Raw genomic sequence first — 22713 nt, 5'->3', positions numbered from 1 at the left:
GTTAAATACTCAAAACTTAGAAGAATAACAATTTACTTAAAGTTTTTGCTTCGCCTGCTTTCTGGTATCTTTACATACAGTGGCGTACCTAGCATATGTAACACCCGGGGCCCATCATTTTTTGGCACCCTCCCTCCCATCTGTACGAAAAACATGATTTTTAGTAACAAGCCACACGTCACACATGAGTAGCTAGGAAAAGGCAGCATCTTACATATTGCATTGAGCAGTACATCAATACACACATTGTAAAACTAAACAAACCAGACCAGCACAGATCAAACCTAACAGAAAACCATGACTTTCGAACACACAGAACACAGAAAACACCTTCGCCTAGTATGGAATATGTCATCACAAACTAACCCCTCCCCCGTTTACAAAACTGTAGTGTGGATTTTAGCCATGGTGGTAACAGCTCTGACGCTCATAGAATTCTGAGGATCAGAGCTGCTACCACCACGGCTGGTGCTAAAAAACGCTCCACAGTTTTGTAAAAGGAGGGATAAAATAGAAATACACAGCTTCAACGATCTAGCTCAGGGGTGCCCAAACTTTTTGGGCTTGCGAGCTACTTTAAAATGACCGTCATAATGATCTACCAACAATAAAATTAAAAAACACAAAGCACACTATACGCTGAGAAAATGTTAATTATTATTCCTATTCTGGGTTTTTTTCAAAGAGGTCAAGGCAGATGACTCTATGCATTGTCACCTCAGTAACAACCATACAAAAATAGACAAATATACCCCCCTTCCTTTTTATTAAACCACAATAGCAGTTGGCCACCGCTGCTCTTGACGCTCATAGGCTCCCTGCGCTAAAAAAACACTATTGCGGTTTAGTAAAAGGGGGCCATAGTGCAAAATATAGACAGCATATATAAATTCAGACACATTTTGATCACTAAATTTAAAATAAAATCATTTTTCCTACCTTGTCTGGTGATTTCATGAGTCTCTGGTTGCACTTTCATCTTCTGACTGTGCATCCAATCTTTCTTCCCTTCTTTCAGCCTGTATGCTTCCTCTTCTCCAGACCTCATTCCCTCCCCTAACTTTTTCTTCCTCTCTCTTTGCTCTCTCTCTCTCTCTCTTTCGGACCTGGCCGGCTGTGCACCCCCCCTAAGGCTGTACCAGGGGCGGACCTCCTCCCCTGCCCCCCCCCTTTGGTACGCTACTGAAGACGTGGCAGCGGCTCCTCTCACGATCCCCACCTGCATCGGAAGTGCATCGGGGATCTTACTATTGTAACCCGTACTGTGGTCAGATCGTGACTCAACAGCACCCCTCAGTGGTTACAATATATACTCGCACTTGCATGTGACCCGGACTGGAGTCACCCTGCAGGCTTGGACTGACACCAATAGAAAATCAAAAACCACAATGTTCCAAAAAGATTCTAAATCAGAATGCCTCAGGTTTATTCTTTCCAAACATAAAAATCAAGAAAATCATGAATCTCAACAAACAGGTAAACCATAAATCTTCAAGCAGTCCAAAATCAAAAGAAAGAGCAACAAAACAGTTCAAATAATACAGCTCAACTGCTTTCCTTACTATTTCCTTTTCAGGTTATCCTTCCCTGAGGTTAGGCTCACCTCAGAGCTCAATGCAACCTGCTCCCAAACAGGTTGTACAGTTTAGTACAAAAAATAGAGTTCAAGGCACTGGATTCACTGTCCACAGTGCTCCTCTAGTGAAGCCTCTGGCAGCCTTACACTAAACTGCCAAGCAAAGGAGAGTGTCACAGGTTTGCTTCATTTAGCTATAATATAGCCTACAAAATGCCCTCCCAGGTAACAGCAAACCTCTCCCAAATTAGACACTATCAGCTTCACAAAAGCAAAAGAAAAGTAAAGCAAAAATCCCAAAAGGTTAAGTTCCAGCACACAATCACTTTCAATCAAAGGGCGCTGAAAACCCACTCACTGTTTCTGCCAATTAGGATCTGCAGCTGATGGAAAGACCAACCTCCATGGCTTCCTCACAAGGACTCACTTCTTCAGGCAGGTTGTCAAGTTCCATTGGAAGATCAGCATCAGAAAGAACTTCCTCCAGCAATTCTCCAGCCTCCTGTACCTCCATGGGTGAGGCTGTATCGTCCCTGCTTGGCCCGAGGAGACTCTCAGAGAGGAAAGGTCTGAACCTTCTCCCTAGCCTGCCTCTCTGCTTGCTCTCAGCTGCTGGCTTTAGTACTGCAGGGGCACGCCCTATTCTACCTGAGTCAGCAGACCTGCCTGGGGCTCTAGGGCTCCCCCTGTGGTGACCTAGAAACTGTTCTTCCAGGAGGTCCTTGGAGATGTCAGGCTCCCCCTGGTGGTTAACCTGCACATCATCCCTGGAACAATCCTTGTCCATTCCCTTCCAGGTTTTCTTTTGTGTCCTAGCAGGAACTTTAGCTGGAACCAGGTCAGGCACCATGCCTGTCTGGTTACATACCCCCTCCCTTAAATGATGCTTATCCCTATAAGCATGGGGTTTACCAGAATTTTCAGGGATTCGTGACAGAACATCCACGTTAGTATTCAGACTCCCTGGGCGATGAACCACAGAGAATCTGAAAGTTTGTAAGGTTAAGTATCAGCAAGTAAGGCGAGCGTTGTTATTCCGCATGGTACCCAACCATTTAAGAGCCGCGTGATCGGTGACTAACGTGAAATGCTTTTCTCCTAAATAATGCTCTAGTGTCTGCATGGCCCACTTTGCTGCTAAGCACTCTAGTTCCACCACGGCATAATTCTTCTCATTGGGGTGTAACTTACGGCTCAGATATAGGACAGGGTGCTCGGTGAAATCAATAGCTGCCAACACCGGCTGCCTGCACAGACTGTCCTTCTTTAACATATGTTTTAGGGATTGATTGAACCTCTCAACTAACCCATTGGCCTGAGGGTGGTAAGCAGAGGTTCGGATATGCCTCACCCCGAGTCCCTTCCAGAATTCCTCCATTTCCCTGGATAAGAAATTGCTTCCCCGGTTGGAAAGGACTTCCCTCGGAAAACCTATGGTAGCGAATAACCCCATGAGTTCCTTCATCAGTACCCCCGAGGTAGTCTTCCGCAAAGGAAAAGCCCAAGGAAATCTGGTGGCCACGTCCATTACTACAAAAATGAATTGGTACCCCCTAGGGGTCTTTTCTAATGGTCCTACAATGTCCATGGCTCACCGCGAGAGAGGTTCTTCCACCACAGGTATAGGGACAAGAGGCACCCCTGTGGGCTTGCTCAAAGCCAGCCTCTGGCATGTGGGACAAGATTTACAGAAATCATCAATTTCTTGTCTCCAACCAGGCCAGTAGAACCTCCGCTGTACCTGTACCTGAGTGGCCTGAATACCTTTATGTCCTGCTAAGGGTGAGTCATGGGCGGTTTGCAAAATGGCCTTCCTAAATCCCTTGGGAACCACTAACTGTTCCCCTATTCCCTCCTGGTCCGCAGTGCCATCTCTTTCTTTATACAGGAGGCCACGTATAACTTTCAAGCCTGATCCAGCAGATTGGGGTCCTGTGGCTTGGAGCCACAGTTCCCTCAATGAAGGGTCAGCCTTCTGCTCCTGGCTAAATGTGGGGAAGGTATTACTAATTTCCTTGGGAGACTAGGGAATTCTTTCCTTCGCTCAGTTTGTCTAAGATTCTGTGCCCTCTGTTGTTTTTGTTATCTTTTCTTCTGTGCCCTGGAGGACCTAGCCTGAGTCTGCGCCGCCGGTCTAATCACCCCCTTTTTAAAGGGAAAAACTTTGCCCAACGGGGTCTCAGGCTTTGGGCTAGGCCTTCCTTGAGAAAGGGTGTTCACCAACCCCTGCTTGGTTTGCAAATACTCTTCTAACCCGGCCCAATCCTGTCCCAAAACTATTTCATAAGGGACCCCGGGAATTAAGGCCATCGGCACCTTGTATACTCGGTCCCTATGCAGGAGGTAGTCGGCCTAAGCATATAGTGAGCACTGTCTCCATGGATGCATTTAATCACCACTTTGCCGGCCCCAAATGACTCCTTTTCCCCAGGAAAGATCCTTTTCCAGAATGGGACAGCCATCATGGACTGATCGGCCCCTGTATCCACTAAAGCCTTCACCACCTGGCCCCCTACTGATATATCAACAAGGTATTTACCCTCACCCCTATTTCCAGGAGCCTTTGAACCTAACATGCTATGATGGCCAGTCGGCTCTTTCTCCTTGGAAACCTGGGCCTGCTTATTTTGCACCTTGGTTTTAACTTCAGGGTTGGAGGCCCTACAAAACTGTTGTGTGTGTCTTGGTTTTCCACACCTGTAACACCTTCTGTCCCCACCCTGAGTGTTAGGTTTAGGACTTGGACCCAAGGAATCCTTAACCTGAGGCTTCTTACCCCATCCTTTGCCTAACTCCCGTGGGTTCTGTCTAGGTGTGTGCTCAGGTAAGGGACTCATGTTCTCCCCAGAAAGTTCTTGGGCATCAAGAAACGCTTCGGCTACTTCCAGAACTTGTCCTAGAGTTTTACAGTTCTGTCTTTTGATCCAGGACCTAATATTCTTTGGGATAGCTTCTAACAGTTGTTCTTTCACTACCTCTGTGAATAAAGCCCTGGCATCATTCATAACTGGCTGTAGCCATTTTTCAGCCAGTTTGGTGACACGTTGAAGTAAAGCTTTAGGCCGTTCTGCATGTAGTATTGTGATTGCCCTGAACTTCTGTCTATAGTGCTCTGTGGTAAAGCCTAAGTAATCCAGAATATGGGCTTTCACTACGGGGTAGCTATTGGCATGTTCGGGCCCTAGGGTCTGGAATGCTGCTAGAGTCTCCCCGGCCAGGCAGGGCAATAACCGGTACACCCATTGCTCCGGAGGCCATCCAGCAGCCACAGCAATTCTTTCAAAAGAATTAAGGAAATCGTCCGGTGCATCCCCAGGCGCTATCTTGCATAAATTTAAATGCGATAATGGGTTAGGTCCTACCGGAGCTGGAACAGATACAGCTGGTAGTGTCTGTCCTCCAGGCTGTATAGCAGTCTTTTGAAGAACTTGTGAAAAAACTTTGGCATGGTCCTGCATCGTGGAAATCAGTTCCCCATGCTGCCGCATCATTGCCTCCTGGTTCGCCTGCCATCATTCCTCACTCGACTTCAGGATAGCATTCAGGTCATCACACTGCCGCTGCCGCTCTCCGGCCAATGTGGCTAGTATCTGGGCCTGTTCCATCACGACCACCTACAAAACAAACAACAAGACAAGGGAACCCAAGTGTGGCCGTGTGGAAAGAGTGTTCCTCCCTCACTAGCCTCCACCAGCTTCCAGTCCTCCCCAACCAACACTACTTTATCCTCACCAGCTACCCCTAGGTACTCTTACCAGAGGTACTGATGAGTCTTCGCATTCGTGCTGATTGGTTGCACCGCCCGTGCTGTCTCCGGTCTGGAACTGGGTCTCTGGCTCAGTCCACTGGTCCCTGTGGATCCTCCTGGAACCCGGTCCCCGAACTGGAACTCTGGTCTGTCTCTCTCCACCTCCGAACTCGAACTGAGCTCCTCGCTGCACTCCTCCACAGGATATGCTGCAGACTTTATCCCTGCTTCCGCTTTCCGGTTGGAAACTCCTCCTCCGAATAGGTTACAGGAAACTCCAGATAAAGTACTCTCAGTCAAAATAGCAAGTCAATAGAACAATTAGAAAATAGTTCAATAGTTCCAATACCAAAATAACGATAAGCCAAATATGCCTTCTCCAGCACAAGTTCAAAATGGCAAAGCAAAAAAGAAAAACTTATTATTTTTTTTTTTCCAATTGCAGTACCTCGGTGTCGCCTGCAGGAGGTGCAATATCCCACTTCTGACACCAAATTTATGTAACCCGTACCGTGGTCAGATCGTGACTCAACAGCACCCCTCAGTGGTTACAATATATACTCGCACTTGCGTGTGACCCGGACTGGAGTCACCCTGCAGGCTTGGACTGACACCAATAGAAAATCAAAAACCACAATGTTCCAAAAAGATTCTAAATCAGAATGCCTCAGGTTTATTCTTTCCAAACATAAAAATCAGAAAAATCATGAATCTCAACAAACAGGTAAGTAAACCATAAATCTTCAAGCAGTCCAAAATCAAAAGAAAGAACAACAAAACAGTTCAAATAATACAGCTCAACTGCTTTCCTTACTATTTCCTTTTCAGGTTATCCTTCCCTGAGGTTAGGCTCACCTCAGAGCTCAATGCAACCTGCTCCCAAACAGGTTGTACAGTTTAGTACAAAAAATAGAGTTCAAGGCACTGGATTCACTGTCCACAGTGCTCCTCTAGTGAAGCCTCTGGCAGCCTTATACTAAACTGCCAGGCAAAGGAGAGTGTCACAGGTTTGCTTTCATTTAGCTATAATATAGCCTACAAAATGCCCTCCCAGGTAACAGCAAACCTTTCCCAAATTAGACACTATAAGCTTCACAAAAGCAAAAGAAAAGTAAAGCAAAAATCCCAAAAGGTTAAGTTTCAGCACACAATCACTTTCAATCAAAGGGCGCTGAAAACCCACTCACTGTTTCTGCCAATTAGGATCTGCAGCTGATGGAAAGACCAACCTCCATGGCTTCCTCACAAGGACTCACTTCTTCAGGCAGGTTGTCAAGTTCCATTGGAAGATCAGCATCAGAAAGAACTTCCTCCAGCAATTCTCCAGCCTCCTGTACCTCCATGGGTGAGGCTGTATTGTCCCTGCTTGGCCCGAGGAGACTCTCAGAGAGGAAAGGTCTGAACCTTCTCCCTAGCCTGCCTCTCTGCTTGCTCTCAGCTGCTGGCTTTAGTACTGCAGGGACACGCCCTATTCTACCTGAGTCAGCAGACCTGCCTGGGGCTCTAGGGCTCCCCCTGTGGTGACCTAGAAACTTCTTCCAGGAGGTCCTTGGAGATGTCAGGCTCCCCCTGGTGGTTAACCTGCACATCATCCCTGGAACAATCCTTGTCCATTCCCTTCCGGGTTTTCTTTTGTGTCCTAGCAGGAACTTTAGCTGGAACCAGGTCAGGCACCATGCCTGTCTGGTTACACTATGCAGTCCTCAGTTTCCCACTTAAGTATTTTAGTGAGCGACACGAGAAAAATTATAAGCGACGCCAATGAAAATAGTGAGCGATCGCTCATGCACTCAGCTTAGAAGGAACATTGGTCTGGGCTTTCGAAGTGATTCCAGATCATGTCTGCTAATGAACCTTCCTTTCCTACTGCAGATTGGTTGATTATTGGTTCTATGCTGGAACCTACAAGAGACGATTTCAGATTGTGAATTTTGCTGGCAAAATAGTCAGCTAGGATTGTGGCGGAGGGTGGGAGGTCAGAGTTGGAGCGTTTGAGTAAATCAGCATTGAGCAGAGTTAACTATTCTGAAAAGTTCTTTACTATTCAGCGAAGGGGAATTAATTATTTGGGAATAATGTTTACAGCGCTTTTCTTTATCATTCTTTTATATTCTTTGACTTTTAGTCACCAGTTGAATCTGTCATTGTCTGTCCCTGATATACACCATGTTCTTTCCAATTTACATACTTCTCGTTTTAAAGTTAAAAGGTCAGCATCAAACCAGATGTCTGAAGGACAGAGTGTTTTCTTGCAAAGTTTCAGTGGTGTGATTTTGTTTAGAATCTGATCACTGAAATTATTCCAATCTAGGATGAAATTAGGGTCTAGGCCGGAGTTGGAAATAAGGCTGTAGTGCGACCAGAATTCTATTGGGTTTAATTGACTTCTTGACCAAAACATCTCAAATGTTCATCCACAATAAGTAAGAAAATCAAGAATCCAAGTTTATTCTTTTTCCTTAGGGGATAATATATAGAAATGGGATGGGATGGAAGGGATAGGGAGGGAAAAATATTGGAAATATGTTGTTATGAAAAATAAGGAGATATATGTAATAGGATGGGATATTTATTGTTGTGCATTACTGGGTATAATAAAATGTTTAAAGTGTTTGAGGAAGAAGGATGGGGGGAGGGACAGATTTCATGTCAGATTAATTGTATTATCAAAAAGGGATATATAATTATATATAAATTTGTAAGGAATATTTTATTGATATGGAAAAGGGTGGGAGGTGGGGGAGGGAATAAAAACATGTATAAAAAATATTGTTTAAGAATGCCAAGTGTGTTATGTAAATTAATTGTAATAATACTGTACACTTGTTGAAAGAAATAAAAAGGAATAAAGATTTAAAAAAAAAAAAAAAAAAAAAACACAAAGCACACTAAAAAAAAAAAAGATATAAGAAAAATTTAAAGAAAAAGTTTTAACTGCTTTGGATCAGACTTTAACTTAAACAATACTACTACTACTACTACTCCTCACTTCTTCAGCGCTGAAAGACATACACAGTACTATACATTTAGACTTTATTTTAAAAAATTTAAACATTTTTATTATAATTCTGCCAAAAGGCAAAAGGTAATGGAAATTTACAGAAACAAAATAAGACAGTCAAAATTAAATTTAGTTATTATCATCAATATCCCTCTAGCCCACATTAATGAAGGACCGTTCCATCTAAAAAACACATTGTCATTCAAATAATCCAGAGAGTTTTAAACAACAAAAGATTTTTCCTTCAAAACCAAACCATATGTACATTTTGACATTTATAGACTGCCCCTGCTTAGAAGAGCTTACAATCTAACTTGGACATACAGACATGACATATAGGATTGTGGATACAGAACCCAAGGTGAGAGGAGTTAGGAGTCAAAAAGCGCACTCAAAGATACCACACAGATACAAGGAAATTTCAACAATGCTCTAGTCCAGTGTTTTTCAACTGCTGTTCCGCGGCACACTAGTGTGCCGCGAGAAGTTGCCTGGTGTGTCGTACGGTGCAGACACTGATTAGGCCTCAGGCCGGGTCCCGCACGCGCTCCCATGAGACTCCCCCGGTCCCCGCTGCTGTTCAGTTTCGATCTTCTGCTCTGACGCAACTGGAAACAGGAAGTTGCAGCAGAGCAGAAGATTGAACACCGAGCAGCCGCGCGTGCGCGGCTCTTTGGGAAAGCGTGCATGTCGCCGAAAAACAAAACCTACAAACTAAGGTGAGGCGAAGGGAGAGAGCTGGCTAAACAGTAGGATCGATTGGGCAGGCGAGTGGTGGCTGCGGGGACCGTGCGATCGCTCGTGTTCCTGGCTCAAATTGGAAGGAGGGAGTGAAAGGGAAAAGGATTCTGGGCCAAGGGGATGAAGACGGAAAGAAAAACCCACAGCAGGAAAGAAAGGGAAGGACAGGCAGGTGAGCCAGATGCTAGAAGCAGGGGGGGGAAGAAAGAGGGAAAAAAGCTAGATGGGGTTGAAAAGAAGAGACACACTGGTATGGAAGAAGAAGATAGGGGAAATCTGGACACAGGAAGGTAACAGAAAGAGGGGAAATTATGTGCATGGGGCATAGGGACAGAGACATAAAGGGGACATGCCATGGGGATGGTATATGGACACCAGGGGGGGGGGCAATGACAGATACATAGGGGAGATATTAGAAATGGAGAAAATAGGAGCACAGAAGCGAGATGGTTTGTGGGGATGGGACAGGGACCGAGCTCGCAGGCTCCAGTGGCTTGCACAAATTACATTGTAACGTGCCATGAAAATAAGAGGGAGGAAGGTAGATAGATAAGCCACGTGAGAGGAGCTGAAGGGTAGTAGAAAGGAACAGATGGTAAAGGAGGGAGGGAAGGGTGGTGGTGGAAAGGAATAGGACAGACATTGAAGGAGGGTAGAGAGGAACAGACCCCGAAGGGAAATGTGGAAGACAGAGTGGGAAGAAGACAGATGCCAGACTATGGGGGAGCGGAGGGAAGAAGATGGGTGCTAGACCAATTAGGGGGGGGTGAAGGGAGAGGCACAGTAACAGCAAATGGAAGACGTAGAGAGAAGACACACAGTGGATGGAAGGAATTGAATGAGAAGATGTGGAAAGCAGAAACCAGACAACAAAGGTAGAAAAAAAAATTATATTTATTTATTTATTTTTTGCTTTAGGATAAAATAGTATATTAGTTGTGTTGATAAAAATTTATAAACAAAGCCCTGCCAGCTGAACATCTCTTTCTCTAGTTCAGCAGCAGGAACTTTGATTTATAAGAAAGGAATAAGCTAAATATTACAGTACTAAGGCTTATATGGATGCAGCGGGGACGGTGACGGGGCGGTGAATGGGATGGCAGGGGCGGTGAATGGGATGGCAGTGGCGGTGACGGGGCGGTGAAAGGGATGGCGGTGACGGTGACGGGGCGGTGAAGGGAACGGCTGTTGATGAAGAGCTATGTGTGTGTCTTTCTTCGATTCCAGCCAGAATATCAGCTTTGTGTTCAGCCAAACAGGCCCAGGTTTCGCACTGAATAAAGTATTTTATAATTTTTCACTATTCTGTTTACTTAATATTTCATAATAAAGTAATTATAAAATACTTTCTTTGTGTTTATTTGATTCCTATTCAAGAGAATTACTTTATATATAGTCAATATAGGCACAGAGTTAAATTTTTTAACATTTTCTAATGGTGGTGTGCCTCGTGATTTTTTTCATGAAACAAGTGTGCCTTTGCCCAAAAAAGGTTGAAAAACACTGCTCTAGTCCATAGACTGCAGCTTATTCAGAACACAGCAGTAAAACTAATTTTCAGCCCCATGCTCATTTCTCCTATCACCCCTCTCCAATACCATGCCACATCTCTCCCTCACTCACTATGCCCAACATATCTCCCTCTTGCATCTCTGTCAATCTGTCTCTGTTCTCTCTCCAACACCATTTCCAACATTTCTCCCTCTCATCCTTCTCTTCTCTATGCATCTCTACCTCACTCCTCTCTCTCATCTCTCTCTGCCCAATTTTCCTCTTCCTTTCCCCAAATGCACCATCTCTCACTCACTCACTCTTATGCCCAACAATTCTCCCTTTCTAATCCCTTCCCCCATGTCCCAAGTTAGTGCCCCATTCCTCTCTCCATTCTGTCTCTACCATTTCTGCTGCCCGAGATCTCTCCCTGCCTGCTCCCCTCACTGAAGCCGCCACTGCCGCTAATTTCTCCCTGCCCCACCCCCGAAGCTGCCATGCTCCATTCCCCTTCTCCCTCCCTCCCCCATCAACCCTGCCATGCTCCATTCCCCCCACCACTGATGCAGCTACAAAGATGGGCCAGGCGCATGCAGTGGCCGGCCCACATGCTTTCCCCCCGACGTCAATTCTGATGTCTGAGAGGAAGTTCCAGGCCAGCCAATTGCTGCCTGGAACTTTCTCTCCGAAGTCAAATATTTTAGTGAATGTTGATGGAATCGAGATATCTGGGTTTGAGGAGCACAATATGATGGATTTATAGGAGATGGGTAAATTGTTATCCATTTGAGTTACAGAGAGTATTCTGGACCAAATGCTCGACCAGAATAATTATATGTTAGGACATTCATAAAGGAGATGTAAAAGAGTACCAGGTTGCATATGGCTGATGAAACTGAAAGTGTAATCTTAGCAATTTTAGTAGGGGTCCAATAAGCCCTATGCAAAGTAAAGAATGTAGATTGACAAATCTCTTGCCAATTTAATAAATCAGAATCAGAGTAATCCAAAATATGTTTCAAGTCTTTTAATGGCAAAATTTCACTCTCAAAGGTTACCAGAGAAATAGGCCATACATTTTTTGATTGGCAAACCTCTTTAAGGCCACAGATAATATGAGGATCAATGGCACTATTAAACTATAAAGGAAAATGCTCCAATTCTGTAATGTAGATTTGTAAAATGTAAAGATGTTTGAAGCTGAGGATTTGAGTAATCGTAAAAATGTATAAATTTATCCATATATGGTAGTAAATGCATAGGTATAGTAGAAATTAGTAATTTTTCAAATATCAGCCATCTTGGAGCATTCCAGTTATCCAGGTTTTGAAACCAGAATAAGCATTGAGCAAGTCTGTCTTTTGGAAGTTGAGGCGTCCATTTTGAGACAAATTGGCATAGGTATTTTGGCAGTGAAAAGTGCTTAGGCAAGAACAACTGGGGTCGCTCCTGTCCTGACTTTCCTCTTGACCACTAGGAGATGGTCAAGTGAGAAGTGACAAATTTCAGCCACAAACAGTTTTGGTCACCACCTATTTCATACACTAAGGGACTGTCCTTTCTTTCCAACTCATAGCTGCTAGGGACCACCTTCCTTGTAACAGTTCCTTCTTTCTCAGGCCCCAGGTCTATCACAGTATGTATGCCCAAAGTTTTTAGGGTACATGGGTCTGTGTTTTTTCAAGGCAAGAGTTATTTATGATTCTTTGTAATGCTTATATGTATTTAAAGCACAGGTTTCCTGTTTTTATACTTTTTAATGTTTTTTGTTTGTTTTCACAGGCTGCAAAACTGGCAAATTATGCAAAGTACCAGAATCTGTGTGATGCTCTCTTTGTGCTTTTTAGTTTTGTGTTTGTTACCACTCGATTGGGGATTTTCCCTTTCTGGTGAGTATCTCTTCCTTTTTTACATAGAGTAGAGTAGACTGTTGGCTATGTCATTTTGTTGCATCCTGTGTTCTGTTGTATTAAAAAGGGTCTATATGACTAACATGTAAGTAAATCTTTTAGTCTTCAGTTGGGGGAATTTTATGATGTATTATTAAGGAGACCTGATGATTTATTTTTTAAGTTCAAAATATTTATTAAGGTTTTGTAGAGGGCGTGGCTTGGAGCGCGCACGATATGGCAGCTTAACCGCAGCGCTCCCGTATCCAGGCAACAAACGGAAAAAAAATAAAACTTTCACTTTGTCTAATCGCTATAAAAATAACATAAAACAACGTCGGAAATGGCAAGTATGAAGCAGGGAAAATCTGAAAAACCTTCAACATCGGGTATATCAGCAAAAAGAACAAAAGTAACTCCCCTGTCACCATCGAGTGTGCCGTTCCCGATGGAAACTGAAGAACTCACTGAAAAGTCCGATATTATGACTGAACTGTTCAAAATAAAACTGATGCTGACTGAAAATGCCAATAAAATCTCTGAAGTTAAAGAAGAACTTCTCAACATGAAACAAGAGATCCAAACCGAAAGACAGAGAATGGCAGTGATGGAAGAAAAAATGGAGAAATTTGAATCCTTCACACAAGAATATGATAAAGATAAAAAAGAAGTAGCAGCTTTAAAAAATCAATTGGTGGATATGGAAAACCGAGGAAAAAGAAAGAACATCAGAATTTTAGGGCTGGCTGAAAATATTGAAGGGGGAGATCCTGTACAATTCTTGGAAAATCTTTTACCTAAACTGCTTCAGCTCAATTCAAAATGGCCGTTAGAAATAGAAAGAGCCCACAGAATCCCCATAAGAAAGCCAGTAAACCAGGCTGCTCCAAGACCTTTGATATTCAAGGTATTAAGGTACCAACATGCTCAGGAAATATTAAAAATGGCAAAAGCAAATAAAAACTTGAATTATAAAGGATCAAAACTGATTTTAGTTCCTGATTTTGCTAAATATACTGCAAACATAAGAAAACAATTCCTCACATACAGACAGCAGTTGAAAGAAAAAGGTTACATATATGGAATATATTATCCATCCACTATGAGAGTATCCAGTGGAAATAAATCCATATATTTTCAAGACCCTGCAAAACTGAAAGAATTTTTGACACAAGAAGAACCTATGTTTACATAAAAAACAGAATAAAAGGAACAATTCAGCTGAAGAAAGAAGAAAGAAGATGGAAAAAAGGGAAAAATAAAGAAGATTATTAATAAAAAAATAAAAAAAATATAATAAGACATAAGAAATGTTACTAACTGGAAAGATAATTTATTGATATAGTGGATGCAATAATATAATATTATTTTATCAAATTAATTATTAATAAAATATTAGCATCCACATTCATTAATACTAGTGAAAAAAAAAAAATTTTTTTTAATTATTAAAATATAAATAAATAAATTATAAAACTAATATTTATATAAAATATATATTTTAATCAAAATAGAGAATTTATTCAATTATATAAGCATATTAACTTATTATGATTAATGAAAATGATTTACAATGAATTTATCATTAAAAATATTGAAAGGAAAATTTGTTATTGTTATATTGAGAATAAGACTTAAAAATGAAATATATTAATTTATTATAAAAACAATATTTTAATTCTATGTAAGAAGATTGTAATTTATGAAATATATACAAGATAATAATTTGATTATTGAAGGGATTAATTAATAAAATAGGTGTCTATTATAAAATTTTTATTTAATTCAATTATTCAGTCATATTATGGAAAAATAAGGAATTAAGTAATTGATTGGTAGATAATTAATAAAATAGGAATTCATTATAAAACTTATTTATTGATATAAAATGTATATTTTATTCAAGTATTCATTCAAATTAATTCATTATGAAGATGATCTATGAAAATGATTGAAATGCATTATTATTAATATTAATATTTTTATAAAAATGGATATATTTAATTTACATGATGAATAACAGATATATAGAGAATAAGAGCTATATTTGTAATATGTTTATTTATTAAGAGTATTATATTACATGTATGCATGATATTGAATTTAATTTTATGAATCAAATATATATAATTCTCAGTAAATTTATAAAATTTTATAGATTAAATGGATATAATTTTCAATTATATAAGGGTGGAAGTATAAAGAATGTATTGAATTTAGAAATATGTTTTTAAATAATATAATGAATTATTAGTTGCCTGGGGATGGAGAATTAGGTTTTGCATGACCAATGCGTGTTCCAAATCAGAATATGATAATGGGTGGGGGGAGAGGGAAAATAATGGGTGGGATAGGAGATAAATTTTTATTGAATGTGCTAGGAACTAATCTTGTAAATTATCATAGAATATTGGTTAAAACATAATTATTAATTAGATGGATATAAAAATGTATTCGCTGAATGTCAATGGTTTAAATCATCCTATTAAGAAGAAGAAATTATTATCGTTCCTTAAAAATCAAAATGCGGACATTTACTTCATTCAAGAGACCCATCTTTCGGAAATTGAATCAAAAAAATTATCTGGAGGTTGGATTTCTAAATGTTTATTTGCACCGGCTTTAAAGAAAAAAGCTGGAGTGGCTGTTCTAATAAACAAAAAATGTAATGCAGATTTTAAATTAATTAATTATGATCCCTTAGGTAGATGGGTACATATCGAAATGGTTCTGGGAAATACAGCCCTGAATTTATTCAATTTATATGCTCCTAATACGAATCAAATGGAGTTTTTTAAACAAATTCAACAATTACTTTTACCACTGGCTACATCTAATTTAATAGTAGCAGGGGATTTCAATGCTGTAATGGATCCGATTTTGGATAAAAAACCAAGTAAAGTTATGAAATCATTAGGCTTAGATAATTTGATACTATCTTGTGATTTAGTAGATATATGGCGAATTCTTCATTTTAATGAACAGGAATTTTCTTTTTGTTCTCAGGTCCATAAATCTTTTTCACGAATTGATTATATATTTGTTTCTAATAATATAGCGCAGCGTGTACTAAAAGCAATAATTGATCCCATTATAATTTCAGATCATGCTGGTGTGTGGATTAATCTTCAAAATTATGATGTTGAAAACTTTGATTCAATATGGAGATTTAATAATGATTTACTAGCGGATTCAAAATTTCTTGAAGATTTTAAAATAAAAATGCAAGAATTCTTTCAATTTAATGAATCAGATACTATTAATGCTGAGATCTTATGGGATGCTTTTAAAGCAACTATGAGAGGAAATATTATTTCATATTCAACATTTATTAATAAACAAAAAAAAAAAACAATTTCTTGAAATGGGAAAGCAAATTAAATTATTAGAAAATAAATTAATTGAGAAATGGGAAAATAATACATTACAAGAAATATTAAAATTAAAAGTTAAATATAATGAGATTTCTTCTCAAATTGTGAGGAAAGACATTTTCAATAAACAAGTACAATATTATGGAAATTCAAATAAAGCGGGGAAATTATTAGCAAATTTTCTTAAAGTAAAGAAAAGAAAATCTAAGATTATTGCAATTAAAGATACACAAGGTAACACACATACCAACACAAAAGATATTATAACACAATTTCTTGATTTTTACAAAGAATTATACACTTCCAATTCTTATAAAAATAAAGAACAAGACGGATTAACTTTTTTAAATTCATATATTGGACCAAATATTCCAGATCATATAAAAGGAAGTTTAGAAGAACCTATATCTTTAAAAGAGTTAGAAACAGCATTGAAGTCTCTTAGAGTTGGATCCGCTCCAGGTGGAGATGGGTATACTGTTGAATTTTATAAATTTTTCCAAAATATCATATTACCACATCTGTTAAATTTGTATCAATATCAAATAAAGAATGAAAATATTTCTGGTACTATGGCAGAATCGATAATTATAGTCTTACCAAAACCAAACAAAGATCCTACTCTGGTTTCAAATTACAGGCCTATTTCAGTATTGAATGTGGATAACAAATTAATGGCTAAAGTATTAGCATTAAGATTGGCAAAAGCTCTTCCTTTCATTATTGATGTACATCAAACAGGATTTATTGCTAAAAGACATTCATCAAATAATACTAGATTAGCATTCCACTCATTAAATTTAGCAAAAAATATAAATGATCCAGCTTTTTTAATATCTTTAGATGCAGAAAAAGCCTTTGATAGAGTGGAATGGAATTTTATATACCAAGCTTTACAATGGTTTGGTATAGGATCCGGTTTTATTAAAATGATTCAGACATTGTATAGCTCTCCTGGAGCAAGATTATATATTAATAATAATTTATCAAATAGATTTAACTTGCATAGGGGAGTTAGACAAGGATGCCCTCTGTCTCCTTTACTTTTTGATATTGTCCTAGAACCTTTATTAATTGCAATAAACAAAACTAAGGAGATAAAGGGAATATCATTTACCAGTTTTGAATTTAAATTATCTGCATATGCAGATGATATATTATTATATTTAAGAGAACCGGAAATTCCATGTATACTTAATTTAATAGAAAAATATGGTACTTTTTCTGGATATAAAATTAATTGGAACAAATCTGAAATTCTCCCAATCAATGTTCATTGTACCAAAGGATTATTTGACCCATATTCATTTATTTGGAAAGAGGATGGAATAAAATATTTAGGAATTATGATCAAAAATACAATTGAAGACACAGTCAAAGAGAATGAAAAACTTTTATTGAAAAAAATAACAGAAATGTGTGAGCAATGGAATCCATTACATCTTTCTTGGTGGGGAAGAATTCAAACAATTAAAATGATGATATTGCCTGTGGTTTGTTACCAAATGAGTATGATTCCAATATTTTTTCAGGGGTCATTTTATAAAAAACTTAACAATGTTCTTACAAAATTTGTTTGGTGTGGGAAAAGACCAAGAATCGCTTTAGTATCATTACAAAGACCAATTATGGAAGGGGGGGTAAATTTTCCAAATTTTTATAGGTATCATCAAGCCTATATTTTAAGACAGGGTATGTATTGGATCCTCCCAGATCTTTTAGAAAATGTACCAGATTGGCTGTATTTAGAATGGCGGCTCCTGTTCCCTTTATATCCAGAACAGTTAATAACTATAACAATGCCTAAAAGATACAAAGACCACAGAATTTTATTTGACACTTGGAAAACATTGAGATACATCAGTAATCTGTCACCAGAACCTATTGCTAAATCTCTAAATCAATCAATATGGATAAACTCCAGGATCAGAATTGGCGGATTTAAAATCGTCTGGAAACAATGGATAAATGCAGGAATACGAACATTGAATGATGTCATATCAGAAGGTTCACTGCTTAGTTTTTCACAATTGCAAAATAAATTTGGATTAAATAAAACACAATATTTTAAATGGATGCAATTGAAGCAGGCCATTCAGGTAGGGTTCCCTGAATGGAAAAATCTAAATAATCAATATAGTCTACAGGTTCTATGTTTCCAGGCGGATTTTTTGGGTCACCAAGCCGCAAAATGGTACAAATTGATATACGGATTTTTAAATAAAAAAAAGAAAACAGGTCTTAGGGATATTTGGAGTATTGAGATTGGTCAGACAATTTCTGAGTCTCAATGGCCACGATTTTGGTCCTGGAGATTAAGATCTACAAAGTCAGCATCTATGAATCAAACATGGTTGTTCTTATTACATAGAGTGTTCTGGACCCCAACGCGCCTGCAAAAAATAGATAGTACTAGATCTAATAGATGCTGGCATTGTAAATTGGAAATAGGGACGTTAGATCATTTAATCTTTTTCTGTCCCTGTGTAAACGCATTTTGGAATTCAATTTGGCCCCAAATTAATAAGCTACTAGAGAATTATGTAGGACTCTCATATGATACCATATTATTTGGCACTGCAATGAGAACTAAGAGTCCGATTTCAGCAAATAATAATAAGCTATTACTAATACTAACAGGAGTCGCCATGCAACAAATTACTCAAAATTGGAAAGATTATACCAAATTAAATTATACGTTCTGGTGGAATTCTGTCTGTCATATTTATAAAATGGAAAAAATATTAGCGTTACAACAAGGGAATCTTCTTAATTTCAAGAAAATTTGGCAACCATTGACTAATTATTCTAATGATTAGTTTTCTTAGCACAATGATAAAAATTATATATGATTGGGGTGGGATTTGTTTAATTATTGGAAACATGTTATATAAAAAGGGGGAGGGATTTATATTTTTAAGTTATTGTATAATCTTTATCATATTATATTTTAAATACTATGAATTATTAATGATGATATACTAGATATGTAATAATTAATAATATTTACTATGATTCAGATATTGTAAGGATGGAAAATTTATAAATAAAAATTTAAAAAAAAAAAAAAAAAAAAAAAGGTTTTGTAATACGAACACAAAGAAATACAGAATAGAATACAATGAATACCATTATATAGACATCCAGAGGATGTTTATCTAAACATTTATCTGCGAGCTAAGGTATCAACACAGGCAAATACTGAGATGTATAAGAAGAAGAGGGGAATAAAGTAAAGAAAGTATGAAGGAAACGGGAAGGGTATAGACTTGAAAAGCAGAAATTTGGAGTGGTCAGATATGAAATTGAGATTGCATAAATTGGTCTAGAAATTGCCATGGTGAGTTGTTGGTGGAAACTTGAGAAGAAATTTTAGAAATTCTAGAGATATGAATACATAATGTGTTCCACCAGAAAGAGTAATCTAAGAGAGGTTGATTTCCAATTTTTAAGAATATGTATGAGGGCAGTTGCAAACATACTATCAATCAGCTTAGGAGGGCAGTCCAAGCTGGCAAAACAAGGGTGTTGAGATCGAAGTATGATCAAGTCAAAAGTAAGATCACAATTACACATTGTAATACTTTTCATAGTTTTCCATATACGAGACCAGAAGGAATGAACGGCGGTGCAATGAAATAACATATGATCAAGAGTCCCATCCACAACGAGACAGTGCTAATACTTAAGATCTGGTCTCAGTTTTGCTTTCCACATACGGTGAGGGGTCCACATAGCTTGCCACATGACAAGAATTATAAGGATTGTGAAACTCTAGAGGAGAGGAGGGGTCCATTTGGTTTTGGTCCAGTAAGGTTTCCAATCTATGTCTGAGATAGGAGATGTCATTATATTTGACCATTGGTTTAGATCCTGAGGCGAGAAAATGTATCGATGATCACGTAGAATTTTGTAGAAAGTAGAGACAGTTCTACAATGGGATAGCACAAAGTCACTCCAGCAATGAAATGTGTTTAGAGAGAGGGTTGCTTCCGAATGAAGAGTCAAAAAGTTGATAGCAGAAGACAACAATAGCCACTGAGAATGACAATGCTTAATCTGAGGAAATTGAGTACATATTACAGAGAATGGTACAATTGAGTTTTTATATAATAATTGTTCTACATACCATTTTCCAGCTTTTTGCCATTTCTTCCAACAGAAGGTTTTACCATTATGTTTGAGTGTGGAATTATTCCAAATGGACATCTTAGAACAGTTGAATAGCAATATTTCTGCCACACCATCTAGATATCGAATAGTGTGTCACACTCATTAGGGTGTATCCTTTTAGTTGCTTAGGGATATTCATAGTACACAAAACTTGTAAAGGATAAGGATGACATATGTGTTTCCATTTCCAACCAGGGGGGTAGTTCCTGCTGAGGCTGGGAGTGAGCCCAGTGTAGGTTCCATATTTAGCAAGGGAAGCTAAAGAATAAAATTGAAAATCAGGGAGATTCATATCACCATTTCTTTTGATGCTTTCAGTTTGGTAAGGGCAATACGGGGTTTTTTTATTATTCCAAATGAACAAGGAGAGCTTTTGGTTAATCCACTGAAATAAAGGTTTCTTACATTGAGAGGGTAGCATGGATAGGACGTATGTGAGTCTAGGTGCTAAGGTCATTTTTATTGATGCTATCCTGCCCCACCATGATAAGAAAAAGGGGAACCAGTTGGAAACCAACTGAGCAACCATTTATTTGATCCTTGACAAGTTCAATTCCATTACAAATGTGGGGTCCTTATGAATCATGATACCCAGGTATTTAACAACTGCATCTGACCAATGAAACGGGAAGTTAGATAGATCAGATAACGTTATAAGATCATTTAAGGGGAATAATTCAGATTTTTCCCAGTTGACTAAGTAGCCGGAGAGCAAGGAGTACTCATTGACAATTGAAATAAGAGCAGGTAAGGAGTGAAGAGGGTTGTGAATGAAAAGGAGGACATCGTCTGCATAAGCAGCTAGTTTTATTTGTCTGGAGGTGGAAGGAATGCCTTTAATTAGGGGACATTGACGGATGACCGGCAGGAGGGGTTTTAGAGCTAAATTAAATAGTAAAGGCGAGGGGGGCATCCCTGCCTGGTGCCTCTATGCAGAGAGAATTTCCTGGATAGAGTATTATTAAGGATTCTCGAGGCTGGATGAAAGTTAAGCGTTTTGATCCAGTTGATAAAATATTCACCAAAATTAAACCAGTGAAGCACCTGTAGTAGGACAGGCCATTCTATGCGGTCAAATGCTTTTTCAGCATCTATGGCCAATCCTACTACGGGTTCCGGGATATGTTTGATATGAGCTTTGATATGATGGAAGAGTCATAAATTATCCCCAATATATCGGTTTTTAATAAAACCGACTTGATCTTTGTGAATCAATGTGGATATAATTTTATTTAATCTATGGAAAGTATTTTGGCCTTGATCTTATAATCTAGATTCAGGAGAGAGATGGGTCTGTAATTTTTTTACAAGTGTGGGGTCCCTATCTGGTTTCAGAAAAACTATAATGGTGACTTCAGCAAAATTAAGTTGTTTTTCAGGGGTGAGGTGTATGAAGTTATAGTAATTTAAGAGATGTGGAGCCAAAAGAGAATTGAATTTTTTTGAAAAATTTGTTAGTGATTCCGTCAGGTCCATGGTCTTTATTTTTAGCTAAAGAGGAAATCGTAGATAAGATTTCTAAGGTGGAGATGGGTGAATCCAGGCTTAATTTAGTTGCATCATCTAATTGGGGGTGAGCTATGGTATCAGTTGACTGGCAGCCAGATTTCCTTCATCGGACATGTTGCTGGCTATCACTAAGGCAGAAAACCTTTCCCTGTCGGCAGGCTGACAGGCCCCAGAAATCACAGTGAATACTCCCATTATTCTCTATGGGGAACATTGGGGGCGGGGATTTGAAAATCTCAGTTTTGAGGGTTTCTGATGGTAGACTACAGCTTCCCCCCTGGTCTGGGAGCTGTAGTCTACCCACGCAGAATGGTTCATAGACAGTAACGCGGAAGACAAAGGTGCGCGCCGACAACTGAGCGCAAGACTGAGGCGCGCGCCGAAGAAAAAGACTGTTTTTAGGGGCTACAACGGGGTTTTTTGTTGGGGAGCCCCCCCTTTACTTAATACATATCGCGGCGGCGTTGTGGGGGGTTTGGGGGGTTGTAACCCCCCACATTTTAGTGAAAACGTAACTTTTTCCCTAAAAATAGGGAAAAAGTTAAGTTTTCAGTAAAATGTGGGGGGTTACAACCCCCCAAATCCCCCACAACGAAGCGCGATCTGTATTAAGTAAAGTGGGGGGGTTCCCCCCACACCCCCTGTCGTAGCCCCTAAAAACAGACTTTTCTTCAGCGCGCACCTCCGCACTGCGCTCAGTTGTCTGCTCGCGCCTTTGTCCCGGCGCGCTTTAGACTGCGCTCAGTTGTCTGCTCGCGCCTTTATCCTGGCGCGCTTTTGACCTGACACCACGCAGAATTGCATCCATTCCCCGGCGGAGTAAACCCAAGAAGGGGACCTCTTGAGCACAGAAGCCACGCTGAAAGAACAAAAACCAACCCCTAATTCACTATTTTTTGGTTGGGCTCCAAAGGGCTGTTTTTGGCATGAATTTTCTGATGGCAACCATCTAGAATTTTTAGTTATCTTTTTTGTTTAAGGTCATTTTTCTGCTTCAAACCCCCTCATTTTGCCTTGGTATCACCTTTTATGGATGCCTCAGGCCAAGCTAGCCCCAATCCCAGTGTTATTTTGTACAGATGGAAGAGGAGTGACTGTGTTCCCGCATGAGAGGAAGGGGCGGGAGCTTCGAGCTCAGATTCTAGTCTTCCAAGGCCTTGGAACCCCAGAAAGCGTGGTCTGCGGGGAAGAGATGCCACTCAGAGGCCTTG

The 22713-nt window shown here is 39.3% G+C and overlaps 1 protein-coding gene across 5 annotated transcripts in view; it reads left to right on the top strand.

The window, feature by feature from the left end:
• The window catches only part of CERS5 (ceramide synthase 5), a 245043-nt gene that overhangs the window by 133360 nt on the left and 88970 nt on the right, over positions 1–22713 (top strand). For all 5 annotated transcript variants that reach the window (XM_033939155.1, XM_033939150.1, XM_033939151.1 and 2 more), the window contains one exon: positions 12340–12446. In XM_033939155.1, coding sequence (XP_033795046.1) covers positions 12340–12446 — 107 coding nt within the window. The remainder of the gene's footprint in view (positions 1–12339; positions 12447–22713) is intronic.

This window comes from Geotrypetes seraphini, chromosome 3, assembly GCF_902459505.1.
Source record: "Geotrypetes seraphini chromosome 3, aGeoSer1.1, whole genome shotgun sequence".
Lineage (NCBI taxonomy): Eukaryota > Metazoa > Chordata > Amphibia > Gymnophiona > Dermophiidae > Geotrypetes > Geotrypetes seraphini.
This window is presented reverse-complemented; position numbering and strand designations above follow the sequence as displayed.